This window comes from Barbus barbus (assembly GCF_936440315.1).
Source record: "Barbus barbus genome assembly, chromosome: 39".
In the NCBI taxonomy this organism is placed as follows: Eukaryota; Metazoa; Chordata; class Actinopteri; order Cypriniformes; family Cyprinidae; genus Barbus; species Barbus barbus.
In genome coordinates, this window is record NC_136717.1 from 25,379,133 (window position 1) to 25,404,151 (window position 25,019).

At 36.5% G+C, this 25,019-nt stretch overlaps 1 protein-coding gene across 1 annotated transcript in view; it reads right to left on the bottom strand.

Moving 5' to 3' along the window:
- Positions 1–24,646, bottom strand: part of LOC306858807 (solute carrier organic anion transporter family member 1C1-like) — a 43,224-nt gene extending 18,578 nt beyond the window's left edge. Inside the window, exons 1-7 of the mRNA XM_079399550.1 lie at positions 24,340–24,646; positions 16,247–16,398; positions 8,889–9,030; positions 3,108–3,240; positions 2,267–2,385; positions 1,271–1,417; positions 972–1,070 (exon numbers count right to left, since the gene is read on the bottom strand). Coding sequence (XP_079255676.1) covers positions 972–1,070; positions 1,271–1,417; positions 2,267–2,385; positions 3,108–3,240; positions 8,889–9,030; positions 16,247–16,384 — 778 coding nt within the window. The 5' untranslated portion in view covers positions 16,385–16,398; positions 24,340–24,646. The remainder of the gene's footprint in view (positions 1–971; positions 1,071–1,270; positions 1,418–2,266; positions 2,386–3,107; positions 3,241–8,888; positions 9,031–16,246; positions 16,399–24,339) is intronic.
- Positions 24,647–25,019: the final 373 nt, after the last annotated feature.

Sequence of the window (25,019 nt, forward strand, 5' to 3'; positions counted from 1 at the left end):
CCTGAACAAAAATCTTATGTAATCTTTAGTATCATTAAATGTAGAAATCTCTATAGAAACAATATTCCTGCAAGGATTTATGCTTATGATGCAAATGTTGTGGACTTTGTTTTATTGTCCATTAAATAAAATTAAAGCCAAAACATTTGATATTAAGGTATGTGATATAGTTTTTATTGGCTGAATATTTACTATACGATATCTTACAACTTAACTTTACTGCCAAATGTCTTGACTTCAGGGTGTAACGCAATATTATCCGTGAAGAAACGGCCCGTGTCTCCAACGCGCATTATTTCACATATATAAACTTTGCCAATGCCAAAAGTTCTGGAAGGAATCAGCTTCACACATCATGATGTACTGATCACTGATTACTGAACTTTCTAAGTACACACGCACATATCTAATATTAATATCATGCAATTTAAGGATATTACATGTTTCAGCCTATGCCCCCTTTAAACTCTTAGTCTCATTTCACAGGCACATCTCATCCAAAACAGCTGTTGGATAAATCGCAGCTTAACATTTATGACCCTTTACATCGTCCCGAGTCAAATAAAGAGCGCGTTCGGATGCCAAAAACGCACTCAGATCCAACATAAACAGCCTCCACGGCTTTCAAACAAGAAACAACAAAGTTTCTTATTTCCTCCCACTTTTGTTTGAAATACAAACAAAATAAGACTAATATGAATAAGCTGGATTTCCTCCAGATTTCCTCTTGATTTCACAGCGAATTACTTCTTTAAAAAACTTTTAGGAGTTTGAGATTGACTAGTCTGGTCTAGATGAGCCAAAACCCATGAAAACATATAGAACAGAAGCATTTTCTATTATTTTTTTTCAAGAAAACCTGGACTACATTTCCAGAGACGTACGGCACAATATTCAAGGCATTCAAGTCATCCAGATGCAACTGAACTCAATGACTCCTTTAGGAAATAGTGCATCACTGTTTCACTCACCCATGTTAACAAATCCAATGTCCACGTATATCTTGGCACAGACAGATCCCAGCAGGTAGCCAAACACCGGACCGATGACTGATATCGTCTGGACGCATCCTAAAGCAGATGGCATGAATCGATTAGTTTACTAAGAAAGACAATGCTCTCTAGGAAAAACAATTAGTACCAGGAAGCCGTTAAAAGGGCAAAACAGTCTGGGATTCTCTCTGAATGCATGGTAATCGATTAAGCAGCAAATGCATATCTGTCCTATATTCACTCCAATCTCATATGCATGACCAAACGTGTAGATGTACCGATGTAGAAGGCTGCGTTCTCCTCCAGAGCGTGATCATCGATGTATGAGATTCCCAAAGGCTGCACTGGGGTCTCGCCGATTCCTCGCAAGATATTCCCTAGGAAAACATAGATCCACATGGACAACCTGGACTCGTGTTCGCAACCTAAGAAAGAGGGAAGAGACGGTGAGAAGGGTTGCAAATGACAGGCGTTTCGAGGAACTGACACGACAAATATACCAAATAAAATGAGACTGGATAAACAAGCGAGGATAGATTATAGCATAGCCATGCATCTTGAAAAAAAGGCCTAATATGAGCTAATTTGGTGATGCTGAATTTAAAAAAAAAAAGTTTTTTTCAACATAATGAGGATTTTTCAAATTATACAACAAAAGCAGTCAAATGTCAAGTTTTGCGTTTTTTTTAATGACAAAAAGTATTTAAAATGCATAATTTAACTTACAATCTGCAAAGGAGTGAAGAAATGTGTTCAAATACTACATTTAATGTCAATGTCAATTAATTAATTACAAAATAAGCTTTTTCACAAAGTCTGCTTTTTCTGTCAGTATCTGTAGCAAAACACCCACAGATGTAGCAGAAAACATCAGGGTCACTAATTCTAACCTTGAAATCAGGATTAGGCATCAAATAATGTCCTACATATGACAATCAGCTGAGAATTGAACAAATCGTTATATATCCTGGCTCAGAAGAAGACAGAAAGCATGTCTTTATGGCAGTTTTTCTGGTAATAAGACTTCACCGCACAAATGGTTGTTAAAGCAAAAATACAACAAAATGCACAGATTTTGTAAGAAAGTGTGTCATGCTCGAGCAAAACAGGCAGTATTTTTGGAACCTCATTCAGCAAATATGATGCATTTGCATAACAAACAAGCAAGACTATATTAAACCATATGAGGCCCTACACGGCACCAGCGTATGTTAGGTTTATAACTAGTTTAACCAGCAAGACTCCAATCTACCAAGCCGTAGTTGGTCCTGTACCTGAGCTCGGTCCTGCAGTAGTGCTGGGAGCTGTGGCCAGAACGCTTGAACTCACTGGACATGGAGAGAGGTTACTGCTCGAGTTCACTGACGATCGAATCGATGTTTCAAACTTGTAGCTGCACATAAAACATCAACAAGTTGGCAGCAGAAATCAGAAACCATGTCACATGACACAAAAAATACATATTTAGATCAGAATACAGTTTATTTTGTCAACAATAATGATGATGAAAAAGATGCATCATTAATAATGATAATTACAAAATAGCTGATAATACAAATGTTATTTTTTATATTGTCAACAATAATAAGGACAGAAAAAATATTTTAATGATAATTAAATAAAAATATATTATATATATATATATATATATATATATATATATAAATTATTTATATAAAATTAAAAAGAAAACATGCATCATAATGATTATATTAAATCATACATAAGAAAAAAAGTGTTAAAAATATATATTATTTTGTCAATAATAAAGATGGGAAAGGTTCATCATAATAAATAATAAAAAGTTTATATATATGGCACACTTTCAAGGTTGAGACTGCATGTTGATTTGCAAGGATGAAGTCAAACTGGAATGTGCACAGAGAGGTCCTGCAAAATTCTGTTCTGTATATCAACTAAAAATGTTTCCTTGATGCAGCAGCTTTACGATGACAAGAAACAGACACGGCACACAGCATCTGACCACAGACACACACACTAAACACGGCATTCATGGGCTTTAACGAGATTAAACTGGATCCATGTGACCCTTTAAAACAGCTCACCCTACTGACATCACGCACATCTTCACTCACGGATGAAATTTTGGCTTACCGTCCGATTATAAAATGCGGCAAGGCAATTAGAAAAGTCCCAAGTGACATCAACAGGCAGCCGATGGCGATGATCTTCGGACGGTGAAGTTTGGCACCAAAGTAACTCACGAAGGCGATCACTAACAAGTTACCTAGAAGCAGAGAACGGGAAAAACGGTTCGGACAAACATTTAATGATGTGGAAATCGCAACTGAGCGGAACATGCTTCGTTAATTAAATTATTTCTACTGGCATAAAGTTGGCTTGACGTTGGACGTTCGATATTCGCATATTTAGGGACCGTCTCCAAAGTTACATGCGATATTGGTATACATTTTTCTAACTTCAATAGCATAGGAGCAGAATGACTTACAGTCATGAAAACAACTGTACACTGTTCATCTAGGTGTCAACTATAATGCACACCTTTTACATTTTTTGTATTTATTAAAATCTACTGTAAATCATACGTAAAATAAAATATATTTATTTAGTACTGAATGGACTAAAATGCAAAATAGGGCATAATTTAAAGCCCAATAGCATTTGAGGAGAATCACTTACTGTCAAAAAAAACAACTACTGTAAAGCGTCAATCTAGGTCTCAGGTCTGATGCGGTCACATTCACATTCTCCAGGCACTATGCCTGTCACCTCAAGACAAAGACTGTTATACACTCAGCTAAGTGTTTCATTAGTCTATTTCACTCACCTGTTTGCTACATTTATACTAATAAAAACCTGATTATACACATTACCTCAGAGTCGTCTTCTTCTGCAATTGTGACAGATGCACACCATTAAAATGTTTGATATTAAAATAAACTGACAAATTAAAAAACGTACGTATTTCACTACCTAATGGGCTAAAACACAAAATATGCACACCTTTTACATTTTTAATATTTACTATAAAACTGTCAAAATTATATTGAAATTTTGTTTATTATAAAAGTTTGGCCAAGTTCTGCAAAAACACTTTTCTGATAAATACAAATACAGTAATAAATCTGCAAACATTTTATATTAACTTACTGGCACCGGCTGGTATAGCGTTATATTTACAACAGTGTCTTATATATAGGAAGGGACACACACTTTAAAGTCACAAAATCAACTTTAAAGGGTTCATGTAAGTGTCATAATTAAAATCATCAGTCATATTTGCTAAACTGCTGATCTATAATATGTATGTGTTTCAAAATTATATATACGTATGTGTGTAAAAAAAATTTACTTGACAGGATGATAGAAGTATTTTAAATCGCTTGCTATTACTTGAAAATATGGCTACTGTTGATATGACAATTGATGTCATGTGACCCGTCAGAGGGACATTCTTGGATGCTACCAAGGGGGGAAGGGGCTCAAGAGTCAATTAAGAGCATGCTGTTAGCAGACTGCAGTAGCCATCATGGCTAGATTTAAAAAAGGAAAATATGAAAAAGAAAACAACCTTTGGGCAAAGGCTGGTGGCAGAAGTAAACTAGTTAAGGCATTTGCTACACATGGAGAGGCATATTGGTCCACCCTAGCTGTGCACATTTTCAACTCCCATCCACCAAATGCAAAATTGGCAAAGTGGCTGCAAACTGTTTGGACAGAGGACAGGAGAGGTGTTCGAAGACAGATGCTTCAAACAGACAGAAGTTCTGGTAAATATATATATTTTTTGTGATAATGTCTCTAATTAATATAAGCTATATTATATATAATATAGCTATATAGCTAATATAAACCGTAATTAGCTTGATTTTTTTACCCAATTTCTTAGCCATGTGACTCAATTAACTTAGCATCTTGGTCTAAGCTACTTTATTTTAACTTAGGTTTTTAATGCTTTCCTTTTAATGTGTTATAGCACTCCATACCAACTCTCACATTCTGGCAGATGGAAACACTGAGACAACTGAACGAGATAACAACACGGAAGGTCCACCAGGTTGAAACAGATTTTAGTTGGGCACTCATTGGTAGTGTCCTCCTGGCCTTCAATAAAGAAAGTGTCTCATCCTACATAAACAGAGCACATCTACTTGTCAGCCAAAAAGTGAAAAAAACAGATGTGATTTAATAAATATCAAAAATGTAAAAGGTGTGCATTATAGCTGACACCTAGATGAACAGGTTACAGTTTGTTTTATGACTGCAAGTCATTCTGCTCATATGCTATTAAAGTTAGAAAAATGTATACCAATATCGCATGTAACTTTGGAGACGAAAGTTAACTTTCTCAGAAAATCCAAATAAAAAAAGCATGACCTTAAGTAAGCAACTAACCTTAAAGTGACAGTTCACCCAAAAATTTAAATTCTGCCATCATCAGTTGTTCCAAACCTGCATGAGTTTCATGGAACACAAAAGAAGATATTCTGAAGAATGTTGGTAACCAAAGAATTGATGGTAGCCATTGACTTCTATAGTATAGAAAAAAATACTATGGAAGTCAATGGCTACCGTCAGCTGTTTGTTTACCAACATTCTTCAAAATATCTTCTTTTGTGTTTAAGAGAAGAAAGAAACTCGCACAGGTTTGGAACAACATGACAGTGTGTGAATGATGACAAAATGTTCATTTTTGGATGAACCATCACTTTAATGCAAGCACATGAGGCTGATTACTATATAGACCACAATCTTCACATATTTATGTTATTGTACAAAGGCTTTTAAGGTCACTTTTATCTTTAATCTATGACTGGTATATTGATTTGTTTGGTTATTTTGAGATCATCTCTTAACAGAACACGTGATCACACCACATTATCTGTTTCCAAAAATGTTAGGGGATATTAAAGGAAAAGTTCGCCCAAAAATAAAAACAATTGCTGAAAATTGTAGATGTTTTTGGTTCTTTAATCAGAACAGATTTGGAGGAATGTCGCATTCCATCACTTGCTCACCAATGGTTCCTCTGCAGTGAATGGGTGCCGTCAGAATGAGAGTTCAAACAGCTGATAAAAACATCTCAATAATCCACAAGTAATCTACTCCACTCCAGTCCATCAGTTAACATCTTGAGAAACCAAAAGCTGCGTGTTTGTAAGAAACAAATGCATTATTAAAGTGCTTAAAATGCTTCCTCCATAACATTGCTTTCTCCAGTGAAAAGTGATCTTTATCAGGATAGAAATCTGCGCAGATCAAGCTCTGTTTACAAGCCAAAACGGTCCAAAACAGCTCTAAACAAATATGTGGTGGGATTTTGATGTGAGAGACAACAGGAGATGGACTTTTTACACTGGAGGAAGCGTTATAAGGATTATGGACTTGGCTAGAAGTAAAAAAAAAAAAACGTCTTAATGCTGGATTTGTTTCTTCCAAACATGCAGGTTTTGGCTTCACAAGATGTTAACTGGTGGACTGGAGTGGTGTGGATTACTTGTGGATTATTGTGATGTTTTGATCAGCTGTTTGGACTCTCATTCTGACGGCACCCATTCACTGCAGAGGATCCATTGCTGGGCAAGTGATGCTACATTTCTCCAAATCTGATGAAGAAACTAACTCATCCACAAGTGAATTCTCAACAAATTTTCCTTTAATAGGTGAGCAAGTGTGAAATAAAAGCAATTCCGAGTGCATATTATCAGGCAATAAAACCCCATTACGATGACCCGTGAACGCACGTATCCGCTCCACAAACTCTCCGAACATGACGCTTCCCAACTGATTTCTACATGATTGACCTCTTTGTCTGTGAGGAACATTTATTGGCAGATTTATTTGGATTCTGAGTTTCACGGTTCCATGAACGGAGGTCTTTGTGAGGACGATTATAGCACAGTTCTGTACCCAGGACATTGTTCAGGACATTTCATGGCTTTAATGGGAACAGGAATTCTCAGACATTTAGACCATGGCTCAGTTTGTTAGGAGGTCAGTCTAACCAAAAAGAAACAACTCACCCAAACATTTACAAAACACACGCACTGACAAACAGCAGCCTTTGTTTGGCCTGTTTCTGAGCACTTGTTGATAACAGGGACGCAAGGCAGCGAGACAGTGATGCTAACTCTGACACATGATCTCTGCAAGGCTTCACGCCTTTTCCCGCTCCTATGGAAACACTGGTTGCTAGGGCCACGTGAGCGGCGGCTGCAGCAGCTTTCACTACTCTAGATTATGATTTTACATGCACAAAGATGAATAAAGAGCTGAGTTACTTTTGAAGCTTGTTGGAATAAAACTTTGATTAAAACAATCGTTTTATGGCTGCTTTAAGGCGTCCCTTGACAACATAAAAATTATTTTTCATCCTAATCCTGGCATCCATGCATACCTGAAAAGGTCAAAACATTAAGTGATTAAGATTTTGGGATAATCTTTATAATAATTAATAATAATATAATATTTTAATAGTAATATGTAATAAAAATGAATTATGTAATATTATTAAATAACAGATCAATATCCAAATGTTATTTAGTAAATATTATATTTATATAAATATGTGTAATTTTATTCAGCAAGAATGCATTAAATAGATTAATATTAATATTTTATTTATTTTGTACATTTTAGATTTACTTTCTAAATATTTGTAATTTTATTCAGCAAGAATGCATTGAATAGATTACAAATTATAATTTATTTAATTCATAAATATATATTTTCTAAATATTTGTAATTTTATTCAGCAAGAATGCATTGAATAGATTACTAATTATCATTTATTTAATTCATAAATATATATTTTCTAAATATTTGTAATTTTGTTCAGCAAGAATGCATTGAATAGATTACAAATTATAATTTATTTAATTCATAAATATATATTTTCTAAATATTTGTAATTTTGTTCAGCAAGAATGCATTGAATAGATTACAAATTATAATTTATTTAATTCATAAATATATATTTTCTAAATATTTGTAATTTTGTTCAGCAAGAATGCATTGAATAGATTACACATTATAATTTATTTATTTTATATATATATATTCTAAATATTTGTAATTTTGTTCAGCAAGAATGCAACAAATAGATCATTATTTATATTTTTCTTTTTGTAAATATTATATTTACATTTATTATATTAATATTTTATTCAGCAAAATGCATTAATAGATGAATATTTATATTTTTGTAAATATTATATTTGCATTAATTATATTCATATTTGTAATTTATTTGGCAAGAATACATTGAATAGATTAATATTTATATTGTATTGCAAATATTATATTTATATATATTTTCTAAATAATTAATTTTATTCTGCAAAAATGCATTAAATAGATTAATACATTTATTTATTTAATATTTATTTAGTAAATATTATAATTATATTTATTCTATAAATATTTGTACTTTATTCAGCAAGGATGCATTAAGCGGACCAAAAGTGACAGTAAAGACATTTGTAATTTATAAAGATCTATTTCAAATAAATGCTGTTCTTTTGAACTTTATCAAAGAATCAAAGATTCCGACTGTGATGCAAACAAGTACCCTGGTAATACCCTATTTTCTTTGGGACCATGCTATATATATATATATATCAAAGTAAAGCCTTTCATTGCAACGTAATGATTTATGCATGTGTAAACTTAAAAATGCAATTTGCATTTGTGAAGATGAGCGCTTTACGCTGCAGTTTAACGCTTTTGCAGTTGCGTAACTGTCCGATCTGTGGATGACTGCACTGCAGACGATGACAGGCGTAAATTGCAGTACACATGGCGCATCTCAGTATTTTTTTGTGGGTAGACGAGAGCCTTGGCAACTGCTTGGTGGAGGTGACGGGATCGAAACACAGCGAAAGGTCTGCTGACGCATGAAGATCCGGTTCTTACCTATCTCAAAGCTGCCATCAATGACACCTATTAAGTAACTGGGGATGTCGAAGCGTCTTTCCAGCTGAGTTATTGTGCTTTTCATATAGCTCCCGGATAATGCCTTGGCAAAGTAGGCAAAGGACAAGGCCATGAGGAACATCTGTAACGAGACACAGAAAGAGAGAGGTTTTATTCAGCAGTGCATGCACAACTCACACGCTCCCTCATTAACCTATTTTTGGACATGGAAGCAACTCTTCATTAATATGCATTTAAAATCGTAGGGGATAAGAGAACTGGAGTAGAGATGAAGAGATGGAGGGGGGGATGCATTTCTCAAACTGCATTGCATTATGGGTAGTGGGGACAAAAAGCAGATTAGGGGAGCTTATGTCTCGTTCTTGAGCGATGCTACTGCATTCAACCACACTGACTTAAGCCTCCATACGAGCAAAACAACGGCAAAAATGAGTCGCTGCTTTTGATGATGAAACGCAGACACTTATCGTCTGTTGCTGTGGTTTCTGGGCCAAAATCATCAGCATTCGCCAAGGTTTCACCTTGGCACAGTGGTGCATCTTCACTCTTGTGGGGTTTCCCGCACATATGCACACTCCCTGCATCCAAATTAATAATCAACGGAAAGGTGGAGAAGAGATGGACGAAGAAGCAAAAAGAGAAGAGGGGGGGGGAGACAGGCCAGAGGAGAAGAGACGAGGCGAGAAGCCTTTGATGATCAAATCCTTAGCTATACCGTCGTCTTTCAACCCACACTTGAATTTTCCATGTACAAAGACGGGGGGAAAAAAAGAGCTGAATCACTTTTTGAGGCTCATTGGCGTAAAATTTTTGATTAAAACAATCTTTTTATGACTACATAAAAGTCCTTTTATAAACTTGTTTTTTTTTTTAATTACCTTTACATTTTTTTGCATCGCTGAATTTTTTAAATGATCATTATAATATCAATAAATACTTTTTATAGTAGATTAAATTATATATATATTTATATAAATAAAAATATAAATTTGTATAATTACAATAAAGTTATAAATAATATAAAATGATTTATAATATAGCAAAATCATAAATAATATACAATTATTATTAATATTATAAATTTATAATTTTATATATTGAATATTCTAATGATAATTTTAACAAGTTCAGGGATGCTATACTTATATATACATACAGACTGTCATATTTCTGAATAAAACCATTACTTTCTATTAAAACACACACATCCCAAACGGTTTCTGCAGAAATATGAAGTGGTACAACAGTTTTCAACACTGATATAATATAATATAATATAATATAATATAATGTAATGTAATATAATGTTTCTTGAGCAGTAAATCAGCATATTAGAATGATTTCTGAAGGATCATGTGACACTGAAAACTAGAGTAATGAAGCTGAAAATACAGCTGCAGATCACAGCAATAAATTACATTTTAAAAAATATTCGCATAGGAAAAAGTTATTTTAAATTGTAAAAGATGTTCACAATTTTTACTGTATTTTTGACCAAATAAATGCAGCCTGTGTATAAATAGACTTCAAAAACATTAACAAGTCTTACCGACCCCAAACTTTCTCCCAAAAAAATAAAAAATCAACCCAGACAATCACAGCTTCACTGAACTGACACGTTTGATTTATTTCAGTCCAAAGTAATCATTTGACAAATCTAAAGATGTCTTTTCTAACTTCTTAAATCGATCAATCAATTAGCTGAGTTTTTCTCACAAATCGCTGAAGTGTTTACAGTCTGCGCCCTTCACTTAACCAAGTTATCACAACTTTGTTCTTGGTCACGCAACCCTGCGTCATTATGGATTGTGTTCTTCAACTGGGACTCGAGCACTCTCACATTGCTGAAAGATTTATGCTTACTTTAGGGGATAGCGCAGAGCATGCTGGGATTTGGGAGGTTTCTAATGCTGAGTGTATCTAAAGACCTAATGTCTTAAAGAAAGATAAAACAAAGAGAGGGAGTGTGTAAAGGACACTGGACGTTTCAGGCACACCACACATGTTCTCCCATGACGGGACGCTCAGAAACACAGCTGAAAGGTGAACGGTGACAATCACAAACGAGCAGCACAGAGTGTACTTGACAGAAGTTTGGAAACATTATAGTTTTGAAATGTTTTTAATCTCCTCACCAAGGCTGCATTAGTGAGCTAAAAAATACAGTAAAAGAGATGATCAAAGAGCTGATAAAATATAAAAACTGTAACTTAAATGCAATGTAAGTCGCTTTGGATAAAAGCGTCTGCTAAATGCATAAATGTAAATGTAAAAACTGAAATATTATGAAATATTATTACAATTTAAAATAACTGTTTTCAATGTGAATATATTGTAAAATGTAATTTATTCTTGTGATCAAATCTGAATTTTCAGCATCATTTCTCCAGTCTTCAGTGTCACATGATCCTTCAGAAATCACTCAAATATTTGCTGCTCTGGAAACACTTTCTATTCTATCCTAAAAAATGTTGAAAACAATTGTGCCGCTTCATATCTGAATGAATGATGCATTTATATAGCGCTTTATATTTATGCAGAAACCATGAGATACTACCATTCAAATGTTTGGGATGTTTGTGTTTTAATACAAATTAATGCTTTTATTCAGCAAATATACATTAAATTGATCAAAAGTAACAGTAAAAATGTTAATAAATGTTAGAAATATTCTATTTCAAATAAATTGTTATTTTGAACTTTCTATTCATCAAAGTGTCCTGAAAAAAAACGTTTCTGCAAAAGATGAAGGAGCACAACTATTTTCAACATTGATAATAATCAGAAATGTTTCTTGAGCAGCAAATCAGCATATTATTTTAAATTGTAATATTGCACAATCTTACTGTATTTGTGATCAAATTAATGTAGCCTTGATGAGCAGAAGAGACTTCATTAAAAAGATTTAAAAATCATGTTTCCAAAATTTTGACGAGTAAGTAGATGGCGAATATGAGAGCAGACCCCTCAACCAAAAGTTTCAAATGCCAGAGGATCCGTGCACACACGCGAGCATCTGTCACTGACTCCAAATCGTCATAAATTTACTGTCAATGCAGTGGCACATCCCTCATCTCCTCGGAGCGTAACTTGTATCACATTATACGTGTAAGTAATCTGACCGCCAGCCAACAGCAACACGTGCTCGCCGCGGCCTCTGGGCTAATTTTCAGCTTTTACAACAGTCCAGAGATTTCCTCACTCAGGAGCACATGGGTCCCTTCACGCGCTTATGGATTTCCCAAGCATGCACCAGAGCGGCCGCCATGCACTGACGTCTGGAGTTTACCCTCCGTAGCGCTGGAACAGCACAGAACTGAACACCTTTATATGATCTTTACAGTCTAATGTCATTACTGGATATTAATTTTTACATTCATTTATGTATCATATTGCCATTTAAATGTCTTATATATATCATGGTTATTATTGCTAAGTAAAACCAAAACCATAAATTTTCAATAAAATAAATAATAAAATGATAAAACAAAATAAAACTTATTTTATTTCAGCTAGTTGCCAAGGCAATATTTCTTATTCATTTAGTTGAAACAATTATAAAAAATAACTAAAAACTATAAGTTAATAATAAACTTTATTGACATATTAATAATAATAAAATAATACAACACAGTCAAATTGCTAAAACTTTAACAAAAATTCAAATGAAAACAAACTAAATATAATATTTATAAAATATAAAAATAAAAATTAGGGTTATTATATTTAACTAAAACCATACCGTAAATATTAACTGAAATAAAAATACATGTGTTTGAAAAACAAACGTCAATTTTTTTTTTCTAAACTAAATAAATTAATCTAAATTAATCTTCTAATCTAAACACATTTTAAAAATTTACTCAACTAAAATAAAATAAATTAAATGAAAACAAAAAATATAAAAATTAAAAATTTTTATACTAAATAAAATTTAAAAAACAACTGAAATAAACAAACACACAGGCAAACAAACAAATAAATAAATTTGAGCCAGCTAGCAAGGAAGCATTTCTCATTTTCGTTTAGTTTAAACTTAAGTACGAAAATAACTAAAACTAAAGAAACAATCAACACTATATACATATTTAAAAAAAATAATAATGAAAATTACAAAAACACAGCACAATTACAACAACTTTAACAAAAATACAATACAAAATACAAAACCTCAAATAGTATAACAACTGCACTAAAATTTTATTCTACACAAACATTTAACATGCTGCAATTTCAAGCCACTGAAATATTTTAGATGGGAAAAGGCAATGACGTTTATTTTTAACAGTTTTAATTAATTTTCCATGTCTGGATATCAATGACAATTTGTTTAACTTTTTTTTCATGGCTGTAGCGACTTCCAGAGATCAGATAAAACTTCTTAAACCCTTTATTTAGACCAAGCGATATCATAATTCATAAATATTTGGTGTTGGTAAGGATCATAAATAAACTATAACTAAATGAACTGATCCCCAGATCTTTGAATGTGGTCCAATTTTTTATTTTATTTTTTCCGCTGGACATGACAAAATGTCTTATTTTTGTTTTATTGAGAGAAAAACTTGTAGAGCTATAACCCCACTAGAAACACTAATCGGCTTTACCATAAGAGTCTTTATGAGTGCAATTACAATACCTTCATTCATCAGATTAGCCTGTGCTCCTGAAGCATGCAGATCATTTCTAAGATCAGACCTCGGGCTAAAGCAAAGAATTTGGAAATCAGAACAGGACTCCGTAAAGGTTTATTGGATTGGATTATTATCAGGACACATCTAAGATGTAATTTACCGCACCTCTGCGTGGTCTTTTTTTCTTAGAAATGGCCATTCTCTCTGTGCGAAATAATCTGATTCTAAGCAGCTTTAACACTGTTATCTCATGCTAATTTAATCCCAAGCAAAAACAAGCCCTAAATTCGGATTTCATCTGCTTAATGTGTAGAAAAACTTTTTATGTCACTGATTAAGTACTGAGCTTTTCGCTGAAAAAAATGATTCATTGAATTTACTAAACATTTTAAGGCAAGTGGTTGCAATCAATTTATTTTAGCTACATTTAAATAAACAAATTTAGCTGGCTAACTTAAAAAAAATAAAAATAAATTAAATGTAGCTAAAATAAATAGATTGCAAACACTTACCTTAAAAAAAATTTAGTAAATTCAATAATTATTTTTTTTCTCACTGTAGCTCATCTGAGAACTCAACAATAGCTCTTTCTGAACGCAGAAACATTCGCTAGTCATTCACACATTAAAACCCAGAGGGTCGGAGGTTCGATAAGTCAGCTGATAACATCTTCTGTTATTGCTGTTATGCTCTTTAAAAAGGCATTTAACCCCTCGATGGCCTAGAGAGCAACTTTCAGAATGCACTCTTGGACTTCTGCCATCGCTCATCATATCTCTTTGCTGTAGTTTGATGCAAAAGGGTGCAGAATAGTGTTTGTATATGCAATTATGTGGGGTGGTGATGGCGCAGTGGATAAGACACATGCCTTTGGTGTGAGAGACCCGGGTTCGAATCCACTGTGAGACACCAATGTGTCCCTGAGCAAGACACTTAACCCCTAGTTGCTCCAGAGGCGTGCGACCTCTGACATATATAGCAATTGTAAGTCGCTTTGGATAAAAGCGTCAGCTAAATGAATAAATGTAAATGTAATTATCTGTATAACAAACATGTCACCATAACGGGAAAAAGTCAAACACCACTTAAATTGCGGTCGTGCATGAGTGTATGCAATGAAAACAACAGTGTACTTCCACCTGATATCAACTAGCATTAGCAAACAGCAAATTAGGGTTTAGTGGTGTTTTAAATTAAAGGCTCAACTACATAAAGTGGTTAAAGACATCTTTTGATTCAACTGGATATTTAATGAGAAAAAAAACTGCATCCATCATAGTAAATAGAAAAACTGAGCGCTTCAGAGGCAGAGAAAGTGATATTTTAATGATATATAATAAAGTCACATTTTTTTTCCCAGTCGAATAGCATGCATAACATGAATTATTCACAATAAGGAATGTGTATTATTAAAGTAAACAAGGCTGATTTTAAAATCATGTTGACTACAAGAAAGAGAGGTAAGTCTAAAGGGAAAAATCGCATGCGCATATATATATATATATATATGTGTGTGTGTGTGTGTGTGTGTGTGTGTGTGTGTGTGTGTTTCTACATAAAAAAAAATTGTATTTTTCTACTAATATGTGCACTTTAGCCAATAATTGATTCAATTAATAATTTAAGGTACTACTATACAGTAAATAAGCTACAAATGTGTACCTTTTAAAGACAAACAATTATTCAAAATAAGACCAAAAATGTAAATGAATAAAGTAAACAAGGATGAATTTTGAATTCATGTTGACATGGATCGGTCTGTGCAAGAAACTGAACATTATTTACAACATTATTACCTGTAATCCAGAGCCGCAGGCAAACAAGGAAGTCTGATTCTTTTCTATGAACTGGTTCTATCGGACAGTTCATTTCAATGAACTGGTTCAAATATTGGCTCATTTCCAGTGACTGTCAGGCGTCTGAAAGTGAGTTTAGATCGAGTAACTTGTAGATCTGTGCTGCTCGAGCCACGAACTGACGATTCAGTCAGATTTGGTGAACTGGTTCAACTAGTTCGGCAAAAAGAACCGGATCAAAAGAATCATTCATTCATGAACCGGACATAACCCCGAACCGTCTGCTTCTGGATTACAGTTAATAATGTTGTAAATAATGTTCAGTTTCTTGCATAGACCGATTGTTTAGCTTCATAAGACCTCAGTATATCATTAGGTGCCACAGGGATTAATCTTGTGATTTGCATGTACATGTTTTTTGACCTTCAAAGTGCCGGTAATGCTTATTAAGTGATATACATGATCACTAAATACCTCGAGTAAAGCTTGAGTAAACCTTTACATTAAAACCTTACAATACATCTAATGGTCCACATGACTGTGTGTCTTATACAGAGAGCTGAAAGGATCTTCTGTGGCCACGCTCATGTGTTCATGACAAAGGAACTGCGGAGCATGACTCTCTCATTATTTACATCGTTAGCCATAATCATCTCATCAGAAGCGCTGGCTCAAAACCCCCTCTGTTCTCAGTGCTCAGCTCTTCAGAAGAAGATTCCACCACAAACTGAAGCTAAATATTGTTTGAACTCAATGACGTCACACCGCCAGAGGCCTTCAAAGCCTGTTACGTGGAAAGCGACGGACCTGCGTGCTCGCAGACATACCAGCGCTTCTGCTTCAGCAATCAACACGAGGTGACAATTGAGAATAAAGCTCCTTTAGGTGTTCAATCCAATAGATTTACCTTGAGGCTTGAGCAGCAGGGCCGAGCCGAGCTGGGGCCATTCTCCGATGACCTTCTCTCCTTATTCGGCGGGTCCATTTTCCACAAAAAAATCTCGTTTTCTTTGGGTGATGTCTCTCTAATGCAGTTTCTTGGCATTTACGCATTCACCCCTGAAAGAGAAACAGTTTGCATATGTGTGTGATCAATTTCTCCTGCCATAAACTGCTTTTAACAAGAATATATTGTTCTTGTAAATGTTTAAATAGAATTGGAGGAATTTGGCACATTGTGTGAAATAAAAGTTCTGAACTGTGTTCTTGCAATGCAATTCTCGTTCACTTCTTATAGACTGATTGAAGTGACAACTCTAAGAATAGCAGTGGGAAGATCAGCTCCCAGGAGAAACGTGCAACTTTCTGCGGAGAGCATTTTCTCCTATAACATCCTGGTACGAGTTTCATAGCAAAATTTCTCAAAGTATTTCTCAAAGCATGTTTGAATTGACGAAATCTTGGGAAAATATTACAGTGCTGTTGCATTTAGAATAATTAATATAATGAAGTCTAGTGAAGTACTGTGCAAACTTTTCTTTGCAAGCATGTAAACAAAGGCATGCCCTATGCTCATCTAATCTAATAGCGCAGGCATTCACTCAGTGCTTATGTACCTTATGTCTCGCTTCAGGAATTTTAATCTCAACGACCACTTTGAGATTAAAGAGCAATGCCAAACGAAACCAATGAACTTGTGCAACACATGCGCCGTAGTTTCTTTAGGATTTAAACTCAGGGTTAGTTTCTGCAAATACTTCTTTGTTAAGTGTACATATACATATATATACATATACATATACATATATATATATACACATATACATATACATATACACATATATATACATATATATACACATATACATATACATATATACATATACATACACATATATATATACATATATATACATATATACATACATATACACATATATATATATATATATATATATATATATATATATATATATATATATATATATATATATATATATATATATATATATATATATATATATATACACACACACACACACACAGTGGTGTGAAAAAGTGTTGGCCCCCATCCTGATTTTTTTTTTTTTTTTTTTGCATGTTTGTCACACTTTAATGTTTCAGTTTCTCTAGCCACACCCAGGCCTGATTACTGCCACACCTGTTCGCAATCAAGAAATCCCTTAAATAGGACCTGCCTGACAAAGTGAAGTAGACCAAAAGCTACACATCATGTTGAGATCCAAAGAAATTCAGGAACAAATGAGAAAGAAAGTAATTGAGATCTATCAGTCTGGAAAAGGTTATAAAGCCATTTCTAAAGCTTTGGGACTCCAGCGAACCACAGTGAGAGCCATTATCCACAAATGAACCTTCCCAGGAGTGGCCGGCCGACCAGAATTACCCCAAGAGTGCAGCGATGACTCATCTAAGAGGTCACAAAAGACCCCACAACAACATCTAAAGAACTGCAGGCCTCACTTGCCTCAGTTAAGGTCAGTGTTCATGACTCCACCATAAGAAAGAGACTGGACAAAAATGGCCTGCATGGCAGAGTTCCAAGACGAAAACCGCTGCTGAGCAAAAAGAACATAAAAGGCTCGTCTCAGTTTTGCCAGAAAACATCTTGATGATCCCCAAGACTTTTGGGAAAATACTCTATGGACTGACGAGACAAAAGTTGAACTTTTTGGAAGGTGTGTGTCCCATTACATCTGGCTCATTACATCTGTGTGTCCCATTACATCTAAAAGTAACACAGCATTTCAGAAAAAGAACACCATAGCAACAGTAAAATATGGTTGTGGTAGTGTGATGGTCTGGGGCTGTTTTGCTGCTTCAGGACTTGGAAGACTTGCTGTGATAAATGGAACCATGAATTCAGCTGTCTACCAAAAAATCCTGAAGGACAATGTCCGGCCATCTGTTCCTGACCTCAAGTTGAAGCGAACTTGGGTTCTGCAGCAGGACAATGATCCAAAACACACCAGCAAATCCACCTCTGAATGGCTGAAGAAAAACAAAATGAAGACTTTGGAGTGGCCTAGTCAAAGTCCTGGCCTGAATCCTATTGAGATGCTGTGGCATGACCTTAAAAAGGCGGTTCATGCTCGAAAACCCTCCAATGTGGCTGAATTACAACAATTCTGCCAAGATGAGTGGGCCAAAATTCCTCCACAGCGCTGTAACAGACTCATTGTGGATGCTGGATCCAAGTGGATGCTGCACACTGGTGGTGGTTGAGGAGAGACCCCCCATATGATTGTAAAGCGCTTTGGGTGTACAGCAATACACAAAGCGCTATATAAATGCATCATTCATTCATTCATTCATTCATTGCAAGTTATCGCAAACGCTTGATTGCAGTTGTTGCTGCTAAGGGTGGCCCAACCAGTTATTAGGTTTAGGGGGCAAACACTTTTTCACACAGGGCCATGTGGGTTTGGATTTTGTTTTCCCTTCATAATAAAAAACTTCATTCAAAAACTGCATGTTGTGTTTACTTGTATTATCTTTGATTAATATTTAAATTTGTTAAAGTGTGACAAACATGCCAAAAAATAAAAAATCAGGAAGGGGGCCAACACTTTTTCACACCACTGTAATTTATTCTTTTTAATTGTATTTTTGGTAAATTTTTAGGAATTGAGGGTTTTATTAAAATATATACATTTTTATTAATTTTCAGTTATTTTAGTACCATTTTAGTATCTAGTAAACTAATAAAAACGAGAAATTGAGAAAATCATTTTAATATATATTTTTATTTTATTTCTTTTTTAAATGTATTTCATTTCAGTTTCTTTATAGTTTTATTTACCTATAACAAGCCTGCTGTCATAAAGTCTGAATGTGTTGACAAAGCTATGACAGAACAATCAACTGCAACCATAACTTAAAGTTGCAACTTGTGTTATTTGGTAAAAAAAAAAAAAAACATTTCACAACTTTGGGTCCTTTATAACTCACATATGCAGGAACTTCATATAAGCAACTTCTATAAGAGTCTCCAAGGTCTCTTGAACCTTATGAGCTGGTAATTTAGCTATTCCAGCTCTGATTGTATATTCTGATTGAACTTGATGAGTCGGTGAGCACAGCCAGTGCAGTAAATGAAACATCAACTGAACTATAAATTTCAGAGGCAGCTTTGAATTCATAAATCATTGGACATATAAAGCATTCAACTTAGAAATATTGCAGTTTTCTTCACAAGCCGAGATGTTTACATTAGTCATTTAGCTGATGCTTTTTCTAAGTCACTACACTTATGACAGGGATAGTCCCTGTAGAGTAACCTGAGGTTATGTGTTTTATATATATATATATATATATATATATATATATATATATATATATATATATATATATATATATAAAAAATAAATAAATAAATAAATAAATAAATAATCGCATCCAAAATAAAAGTATTTGTTTACATAAAATTTGTGTGTGCTGCGTATATTTATTATGTGCATGTAAAGACACACACATGCATGTATATATTTAGAAAATATTTACATGTATTTATGTGTATATATTTATATTCATATAAATTATATCATGTATAAAGATATTTATGTCATGAATCTGGTCTATAATCTTCCGTTAACTCACCACCAGAGGTCACTCCCTCACCACATGGACTCTTTCGCCACACTAACTGTTGCACGCCACCTCAGACTACAATTCCCATCATCCATTGCACTGATGACACAGAGCTGATTGCACTGATCACACACCCTACATAAACCATGGACTTCCTCTTCCTCTCGCCGAGTATTGTATTGCGTTTATCACTCCCCTAATGTTAGCTGCCTTACCGAGCCATTCTGTGTTTTTCTGTTTAGTTCCAGTATTGTTCTGCATTTATAACTCTCCTAGTTTTAGCTGTGATATGGAACCCACTTTGTTGTCATAGTCTTGCCTTGTGTGTTTTTCTAGTGTTTTGATTCTTGCCCATGTTTCCTGGATTTACCCTTTGCCTTGCCCTGTTGGATATTGTTCGCCGATCGTTGACTTTCGCTAGCACTAGGATTGCTCTGTGTCTTGCCCGTAACATACCTGTTTGCCTTGGTTCGATCCTGCCTGTTTATTGACTGTTTATGAATAAAAGTTTGCACTTGGATCCGCACGTCTCACGTTGTGTTCGCCCCGTTACAGAATACTCGGCCACACAAGGATCCAGCAACTTTTCAGACGGACATTTGTCAGGTATGGACACTACAAGACTATTGTTTGCCCTTAAACAAGGTCCACGATCATTGGAGAACCATATTAGAGTTTTTAGCCATCGCTCATTATTCTGATTTACCTGACATTATCTTGATTGAGATTTTTTGTGATGGCATTCATCAGCCATTGCAATCTCAGCTTAGACGCGAGGGTCCGCGTTTGTCACGGAGTGTTTTTTTTGGATTTTGCTTTGTTGACTGTTGGCTCACTATTCACTGTGGGTGTTGTGGATGAGGATCGTGACACCGCAAATATGACTGAAATGGTGACGGCACCAGAACGCACTCACAAAATGGTGGTCACAACTACCGGTCACGTCATTACTGCCATTCATAAATCAAGTAAGGTCACCGCTGATCTGCCAGAGTCTCACCACGTCACCGCTAAACATCCAGAACCACGTCACGTCACAGCTGAGCAGCCAGAGTCTTGTCACGTTCTGTCTGTCACACCCAGATATTCAGGGACAGTCTTTCAGTATCCAATTCTGGTGTCCAATGTGAGGGATGCATCACTGGTGTCTGCACGTGCAGCTGGTATCCCCAAACCAGCTCACTTTACCCCTCCTGTTCCTGCACTAATTCCCCTGTCCGAAGCGCTTTCCATGATGGGGATCGCTTTATGTTGTGTTTGGGCTGCGTACACCACCATAGAACTCCCAGAGGTAACGGTGGCCACTATTATGTTTTCAGAGGTGGTGGCTGATGCTGCAGAACCTCCTGAGGTAGTGGCGCTCGTTGCCGTGTTCCCTGAAGTGATGGTACCTGCTGCAGTCTCTCCAAAGGTGGCAGCTGATGCTGCAGAACCTCCTGAAGCGGCGGTACTCTCTTCAGTTCCTTGCATGGTGGTGGCACCCAGCAATTCATGTCCAGTCCGTCATATCACAGTCGGAGGAACTGTAGATGAGCACTGTACCTGTCCTGTTAATGAACTTTACCTGTTTCCTGATGTTACCACTGTAGAACCTCCAGAGGTGGCGGCATTTGCTGCAGAACCTTCAGAGGTCTCAGTGGTAACCACCTATGAATCCTTGTCCTGTCCAGTCACGGCTATGGATGCCATCTGCAAATCCTTGTCCTGCCTTGTCACGGCTATGGAGGCCGTCTGCGAATCCTCGTCCTGCCCTGTCACAGCTATGGAGGCCGTCTGCGAATCCTCGTCCTGCCCTGTCACAGCTATGGAGGCCGTCTGCGAATCCTCGTCCTGCCCTGTCATGGCTGTGGAGGCCGCCTGTGAATCCTCGTCCTGCCCTGTCACGGGTATGGAGGCCGTCTGTGAACTCTTTGCCTGTCCTGTTGCAGCCAAAAGGGCTGTCCCTGAATTCTCTTCCTGTCTTGTCGTGGCTACAGAGGCCACTTATGAATGTTTGTCCTGTTCTGAACCGGCCGAGGAGGCCATCTCTGAACTCTCGTCCTGTGCTGAATCAGCCTTGGTGGCTGATTTTGAATTGTCCATTTGTCTAGTCTCATCTAATGTATCTGATTTTGAACTGTCTGTCTTGCCAGGTTCTGTTAATTAACTATCTGTCTGTCTTTATTCATCTAATGAACCTGAGGGTGAATTGTCGGCCTGTCCAGTTTGTCAAAGAGCATGATTTTGAACTGTCTTCCTGTCCCATTCCAGGCAATGAATGAGAGGTTGGAATGTTTGTTAGCCCAGTTTTCACCAATAAGTTCTATGGTGAATCGAATGTCCTCTCAGTTGTAACCAGGGAATCTGTGGATGAACTTCTTGCATTCCCTGCCTCGGTCTTTGAGACCGTAGATGCTGTCTCTTGTGTCTCAGTTTTCCCTAGGCTCCAATCTCTGCTGTGGGTTCCTGATCCGTTGTGGTGTTCTCCTGTTCCGCCGTGGTGCTCTGCTGATCCGTCGTGGTGTGTTCCTGATCTGTCGTGGTGCTCTCCTGCTCTGTCTGCTCTGCCGTGGAGGTCGGCTGTTTCACTCTGGTGGTCTTCTGCTACGCCGTGGTGGTCTTCTGCTCAGGTCTGGTGGTCATCTGCTCCGTTCCGGTGGGCGCCTTCTCCGTCTACTCCGCCGCTGAGGTCTTCTGCTCCACCGTGGTGGTCGTCTGCTCCGCCCTGGTGGGCTCCAGTCCTGTCTGCTCCGCCCTGGTGGGCTCCAGTTCCACCGACTCCGCCCTGGCTTCCTGCTGTACCGACTCTGCCTCGGTCCCTGGCTACTCCACTTCCACGTGGACCTGGCCCTCCGTCCCTCCCCCTGTTCCGCCTCCGCTCCACTGCCCTCCTGGATTGTATAGGAGCGTCTGCCTTACCGAGCCATTCTGCGTTTTTCTGTTTAGTTCCAGTATTGTTCTGCATTTATAACTCTCCTAGTTTTAGCTGCGATACGGAACCCACTTTGTTGTCATAGTATTGCCTTGTGTGTTTTTCTAGCGTTTTGATTCTTGCCCGTATTTCCTGGATTTACCCTTTGCCTTGCCGTTTGGATTCTGTTTGCACCTCTCTTGGACTACTGCTCGTATACCTGGATTATCTCTCTGCCTTGCCCTGTTGGATATTGTTCGCCGATCGTCGACTCTCGCTAGCCCTAGGATTGCTCTGTGTCTTGCCCATACCATACCTGTTTGCCTTGGTTTAATCCTGCCTGTTTATTGACTGTTTATAAATAAAAGCTTGCACTTGGATCTGCACGTCTCACGTCTTGTTTGCCCCGTTACAATTTAATATATAAACGTAACATTTTTCCTAAATATATACATGCATGTGTTTGTATTTATATATACACATAATAAATATACACAGTACTGGCACATATTATGTAACAAAAACTTTTATTTTGGATGCTATTAATCGTTTGACAGCACTAAATATATATTTATTTATTCGTAGTTGTAAATTAAACTTAAAGGTCACTGGAGTACATTTTACAAGAAATTATTTTGTATAGAAACAATTTTCACTCAGAAACTGCTACATTTTACACACAATCACAAAGAAACCACAAGTAACATTGAATTTTGAAGCAGAAAAAGTAAAATAATATTTTCTTGTAAAACGTACTTCAATAATCTTTAAAAAGTAATTTTTCCAGTGTGTTTCAGTCTTTCTACTTCAAAATGTCAAAAGATTAAATGCATTACGTTTTTAATTATTTGTAAAATTGAATAGCAATTTCTTTATATGTTATGTTAAAAACCACATTTTAACTAGTGTACCAGGCAGACCTTTTACCACTGCAGCGCACTGCACAACTTTCCAGAATGAAGGCATCGCATTAATCTCGAAACTAGGAGCTCACATTTACATCAGACTCATGAAGAAAGTAAACAGTCTGTAGGCTGGTGAATTGATGTGGATGAGCGGTCATGACAACCAGTGAGCAAGTGCGTCTAATTAACCAGCAGCTGATATGAATCCACGCCGAACCCACGAGTGACCAGAGGAAGAAAAAGAAAACATCTCACAGACTGTTGAATGTATAAAATCCATTGCACAGACTGAATGTTAGCAATAAAAAGCACGCATTATTCTCCTGAACCCAGATGAGCATGCATAATTAAAGCACGCAGTAAAATGGTTGTTAATGTAATTGATATGATGCACAATAACTCTCAATCGTTCAAAGTAATCTAGTAAACAGCACAAACACACGGCAGTCAACATGCAGACCTACTTTTAACGAGCAGACGATGGCTTTCTCCTCTTCCAACACAAACGCACGCAGCTTTGCGCACCGCCAGACCCATTTTAAACCATGTCATGTCTAGTGCGCAATGCATATCCATAATTTGTAAGCAAGAGATGAATTAGGTCAAATGTCTTGTGTCTGTGTTGGTTATCTAGAAACAGAACTGCGATTTACTCACCAAATCTCACAGTTCATAAACGAATGCGCGATCCGGTGTCGTCTTCTCGTGGTTGTTACACAATCTATGGATATGTAAGTGTCCCCGGTAGCCCAGAATGAGCGCGTAAGGAGCAGATCATGTGTGTCAGATGGTTTTCACATGGAAAGAAACTTCCCACGGGCTGCCGGAGACGAGGAAAGGCACTTGGTCCTGGAGGTGTTCCCCAACACTTCCACTCGCATCCGATTCCTTCGCGTTCAACTCGACGCGTCCGAATAGTTTAATCGTTTTGACGTCAATCTTGCAGGTTGTTCACGAGCCTTTCCTGAGAGGTGAGATAGTTTCTTCTGCTTGAAGCGGCTGGATGCATTGAGCTGAAGCACGTGATGAGCGCGCACAGGGGCTCTGGATGATCACATCATACGCGTTAAACGCGCGCTGACCGTTTCATCACCGTTTTAATAACTCGGCAACACTTTATCGTAACTTACATTAATATATGTCTGACAAACATTATGTGATTCTTTACAGACCATTAGATCATTGCGAATTCATAAAACGCATGACGTGACACTAATATCTAGCCTTATATAATTGAATAATATTTGTCTGTGAAAGTTGTGTATGAAAACACTCGCTCATGATTTACATTAAAAACACAAACTGTGCAATTAACCCTTTTTTGCGGTCTGAGACAA